The sequence below is a fragment of the Cyprinodon variegatus genome, unplaced genomic scaffold (assembly GCF_000732505.1).
Source record: "Cyprinodon variegatus isolate N-32 unplaced genomic scaffold, C_variegatus-1.0 Scaffold1184, whole genome shotgun sequence".
NCBI lineage: Eukaryota > Metazoa > Chordata > Actinopteri > Cyprinodontiformes > Cyprinodontidae > Cyprinodon > Cyprinodon variegatus.
Window position 1 is genome coordinate 130,061 of NW_015151637.1, and position 5,331 is coordinate 135,391.

Below are 5,331 nucleotides of genomic sequence, written 5' to 3' on the forward strand. Positions count from 1 at the left end.
TTCCTTTGACCTTCCTTGAGCTCTGCTTTACTGTGGCAGCAATAACCGCCTGCCTCTCAGTCACAGGCTCTGATAGAGACTGGTGGGCGGTGGTGGCTTAGTGCCAGTCTCCATCAGTCTATGATACCATGGACAGCTCGCCATTACGTCATATAGCAGTATTTCTCCAGCAGTAGGAAGAAAATGGGTCTGAATTATTTTATAACTTAAAGGGAAACGCCGTTTTTCTTCTTCTTCTTCTCCTGGTTAGGTGTGAAGCTTTAACCCGTGGACACTTGAAAGCCATAAACACAAACATTTATAAAACACCACAGACTGTTTTATTTTTTTTCCTCTATTAGGGAAGGAACAAACCACATATAAAACCAATGGTTTCTTTTTGGTAAATGCTAAAGAGCTGCTGTTTCAGACTAATTCTGAAGACTGTTTGAACACTGCTGAATTATGCATTGTTTTTCTTTTTCAGATTCTATCAAGATTACCATCAAAGAAGACGAGGATATCATCCTAAATTGCTCTTTTGGGACAGACATTACAGGTCATCGCATTGAGTGGAAAAAAGATGACATGGATGTTTTTTATTTTGATTTCAGGAGGGAGGATCCTACAGTTGAGGATCCAAAGTTTAAAGACCGGGTCTCTAGTTTTTCAGAAGATCTCAAGTCTGGAGATGCTTCCATTAAAATCAAGGGAGCAAAGGTTTCAGACAGTGGGAAATACACCTGCTTGCATATTAACGAACCTGGAAAAGCTCCAGTACACCAGCGTCTTATTGAGCTTACTGTTGGTGAGTTTATTTTTGTTGTGGGACACTTATCGACTAAAAAAATAAGAATTGATTTTTATTCATTGATTAGAACTTATTTGTCTACAGGAGGATAAAATGACCTTATAATTCAAGTAAAATTGGTTCACTATGAAACAGGATTAATTCCCACAAAAACCGAGAAACTCAAGAATGGTTTCCACAAAAGCCAAATGTATTCAATATAAGGCCTTTTTCTGCTTTGATTTAAAAAAAAATTATATTTAACAAATTGAAAATAGAGGAAGTATGGGGATGAACAAGTAAATGAAACTGAAAACCAGTTTACATGTCATCATAGAATTGAAGCACAGCACTATCTATATCCATAAAAGAGGAAACATCTAAAAACTATAGTAATTTACTCTTTTATTTTGAGTTACAATCTGTAGTTATACATTAATGATGTGACGTATTTTCTTCTTCCTCTTCATTTTATTTACCGTTTTTAACTTTTGCCCTTCATCCATCTTGGCCCAAATACTATAGACCTAAAAATAATTAGTTGTGCTATTTAGACCTGCTACCTGTTCTGTGACGACATGATAATATCCCTCTAATGAAATAGCCAAACTTTCAATTCAGTTTAGATGGTCTATATAGCTCTGATTTGTGATATTGATTATGTGTCATTTTACAAAACAGCTAGACTTAATCAGAGTCTACCTGTTTTGTAGACAGATTCCAAGTCTTTTTATCCTAGATATCAAACAATCTAGTCAGGTTAAGTTGATGTTTTTAAGTTAGTTAAAAGGTTCTTTTGCATGAAGTCAATCATGCATTAAGCCCGTGAAATACAGCATTTAATTCTCTTGGGTAGAGGACTCTAACTTGCATTGTGTTGTTAATTCTTGTCATTCCTTCACACTGATCATACATGTAACCATTGTAAAAGAAAAAAAAATCCCCTAAAAGTTTCTGGTTTTGTTGGTATCTGTGTTAAAAGTCATCTACCATGAGTGACTATGGATTTGTACGACGGAGTATTAGGGCCACACATGAAGAGAAAAAATATTTTTGCCATGACGAGATTAAACTCNTCTACAACCAGTTTTAATGCTTAAAGTGTTCATAAGTTCTGTGAATATTTATATAATAGAATGAGAAAAAAAGATATCTGAAATCAGCCCAATATTAGCCAAAAAATATCGGAATATCAGCCTGGATTTACATTCTCCAATATGAGCAAGCTGATAAAAACACTCTGCTTGTGTTAAAAGTTTATATAACACATTGGTGAATAATAATTGGGTCAGTAGTCCCTATACCTATTGCTGATGACTGCAGTCACCTGTTTCAGTAATATCACTTGATCAAGCATTTTCCATCAACCCATTTAGGAGACTAGTATTAAATGTAACTATGATTTGTCCTGATATTATATCGGGTCAAAATCACCATTGGTTACTGTTAAAAAATTCTATGTTGGTATCATAAAGGAAGTTAAAATGAGGGCATTCCTAAAAAAAATTGTGGAAATAAAAATTTAACCTTATTTAATCCATTGTATAGATTATTTTTTCTCTATAACGGTTATCTATTTGGAATTGTTTATCTAACTCGATTTATTTTATCCAGAGGTGTAATAATAGTTAATATGATTTATGTGGGAAGGGATTGTGTCACAATCCCTACCCACATAAAATAATACCGTAAATATTTCAGGGTAACCTTTACGAAAAACTGAAAAGATTCATGCTCTGTATTTTTTTCTTCTCCTGGTTAGGTGTGAAGCTTTAATCTGTGGACACTTGCAAGCCATAAACACAAACATTTATAAAACACCACAGACTGTTTTATTTTTTTTCCCTTTATTAGGGAAAAAGGAACAAACCACATATAAAACCAACTCTTTCTTTTTGTTAAATGCTAAAGAGCTGTTGTTTCAGACTAATTCTGAAGACTGTTTGAACGCTGCTGAATGATGCATTGTTTTTCTTTTTCAGATTCTATCAAGATTACCATCAAAGAAGATGAGGATATCATCCTAAATTGTTCTTTTGGGACAGACATTACAGGTCATCGCATTGAGTGGAAAAAAGATGACAATGATGTTTTTCATTTTGATTTCGGAAAGGAGGATCTTACAGTTGAGGATCCAAAGTTTAAAGACCGGGTCGCTCGTTTTTCAGAAGATCTAAAGTCTGGAGATGCTTCTGTAAAAATCCAGGGAGCAAAAGTTTCAGACAGTGGGAAATACACCTGTTTGCATATTAACCAACCTGGAAAAGCTCCAGTGCACCAGCGGCTTATTGAGCTTACTGTTGGTGAGTTTATTTTTGTTGTGGGACACTTATCGACTAAAAAATAGTAATGACCTCAAAATTCAAGTCAAACTTGTTCACTATGAAACAGGATTTATTCCCACAAACTCAAGAATACCCTCCACAAAAGCCAAATTTATTCAATATAAAGCATTTTTCTGCTTTGATTTAAAAAAAATGTATATTTAACAAATTGAAATTAGAGGAAGTATGGGGGTACAAGTAAATAAAACTGAAAACCAGCTTACATGTCATCATAGAATTGAAGCACAGCGCTATCTATATCCATAAAAGAGGAAATACCTAAAAACTATAGTCATTTACTCTTTTATTTTGAGTTATAATCTGTAATTATACATTAATGATGTGACATATTTTCTTCTTCCTCTTCATTTTATTTACCTTTTTTATATTTTGCCCTTCATCCATCTTGGCCCAGATACTAGAGACCTAAAAATAATTAGTCATGCTATTTAGACCTGCTACCTGTTATTTGAACAGATGCAAATATCCTTCTAATGAAATAGCCAGACTTTCAATTTAGTTTAGATGGTCTATATAGCTCTGATTTGCGATATTTATTATGTGTCATTTTACAAAACAGCTAGACTTAATCAGAGTCTAGCTGTTTTGTAGAGAGATTCCAAGTCTTTTTATCCTAGATCTAGTCAAACAATCTTGTCAAGTTCGGTTGATGTTTTTAAGTTATTTAAAAGGTTTTTCATTTGCATTAAGTCAATGATGCATTAAGTCAGTGAAATGCAGCATTTACTCCTCTTGGGTCAAGGACTATATCTTGCATTGTGTTGGTAATTCTTGTCATTTCTTCACACTGATCATTCATATACAGTGGGGCAAAAAAGTATTTAGTCAACCACCAATAGTGCAAGTTCTCCCACTTAAAAAGATGAGAGAGGCCGGTAATTTTCATCATAGATATACCTAAACTATGAGAGACAAAATGAGAAAAAAAAANCGAGATTAAACTCAACATGACATTTCAACTTTATTCTCGAAATGTTGAGTTTAATATCGACATGTCGACTTTAAAGTCGACATGTCGAGCTTAATCTCGTCATGGCAAAAATATTTTTTCTCTTCATGTGTGGCCCTAATACTCCGTCGTAGATTTGAGAGGACAGAGCATACACACAGTTATTAACACTAGTAGCTCCCTGAGACGCTTTATATATGAGAAAAACAGCAGAGCAGATGATCTATCAGCTGGTTTCCAAGTCTTAAAGGAGAAAATACAGCAAATACAATCCATCACAGTAAAAGCTAAACAGATTTTTCACTAAACACTAAAAGCACAGAGCCAAGAGTATCAGCTATATAATGGGGACATTAAGTTACTGACAGCAGTAGCTCAGATGATGCTGCTGTAGCGCCCCCTGCAGGAAGGTGTCACAAATAAACAGAAGAGCAGACCAGGTGTAGCTTTTATTAAGAGAAAAAACAACAAAGAAAACGTTAAGTTTAGAGCTGAAATAATAGAAAAAATATATACATTTGAATAGCCAAGTTTAGAAGCTTGACAAGGGGTCTACCTCCAGTCTAAGGTTGGTAGCTGGTTCTACTGGAGGAGGCCTGATGCTAACGTAGGCAGGGGGTTAGAGAGCAGGGCATTCATCTTCAAAAAAAAAAAAAGAAAACTGCAATAAGAAAATTGGTCTGAAACTCAGAGTCTTACTTAATGTCCCGGTGCAATAATCTTAACCCAGGAATGCTCCTTAGACGTGTCCCAGTGTCCAATGATCACTAAGAACTTTAAAGGGATATTCCTGTCTTTTTTTCCTCAACAGATCATCCTCCCAGTATAGTTTTTAAAATGTTCAAAACCAACAGTAAATCTGCAGTCTGAGATTTCTTAAGAACATATGGAATAATCAGATCTTTGATATAAGATGGAGCTTGATAATTTATGCTTTAAATATATGTGTGAAGAATATTTTTGATTAACAGAGAGTGGTGAAGATAAGCTTAAATAGGAGAAATATAATCTGTTTCTCAGATTTTGATCTCAACCCTTGCAGCCACATCGCTTGATAGAATGAAGCCTTTTCACTGCATTTTGTTTTACTTTCATATGATAAAGAATTACAATAGTCCAGTCCTGAAGTATACATGGAGAGGATTTCCACATCACTCCTAGTCAGGATCATTGAAATTTGGACTATATTATAATTTTAAAAAAGGGTAACCCTAGAAACCTGTTTAACATGTGAATGATGGGAATCATCTTGTTTCATGTTAATCCCA

General features: G+C 34.5%; 1 protein-coding gene across 1 annotated transcript in view; it reads left to right on the top strand.

Moving 5' to 3' along the window:
• The window catches only part of LOC107101993 (butyrophilin subfamily 2 member A2-like), a 29,422-nt gene that overhangs the window by 4,764 nt on the left and 19,327 nt on the right, over window positions 1–5,331 (top strand). Inside the window, exon 2 of the mRNA XM_015401101.1 lies at window positions 467–787. Within this exon, the coding sequence (XP_015256587.1) occupies window positions 467–787 (321 nt within the window). The remainder of the gene's footprint in view (window positions 1–466; window positions 788–5,331) is intronic.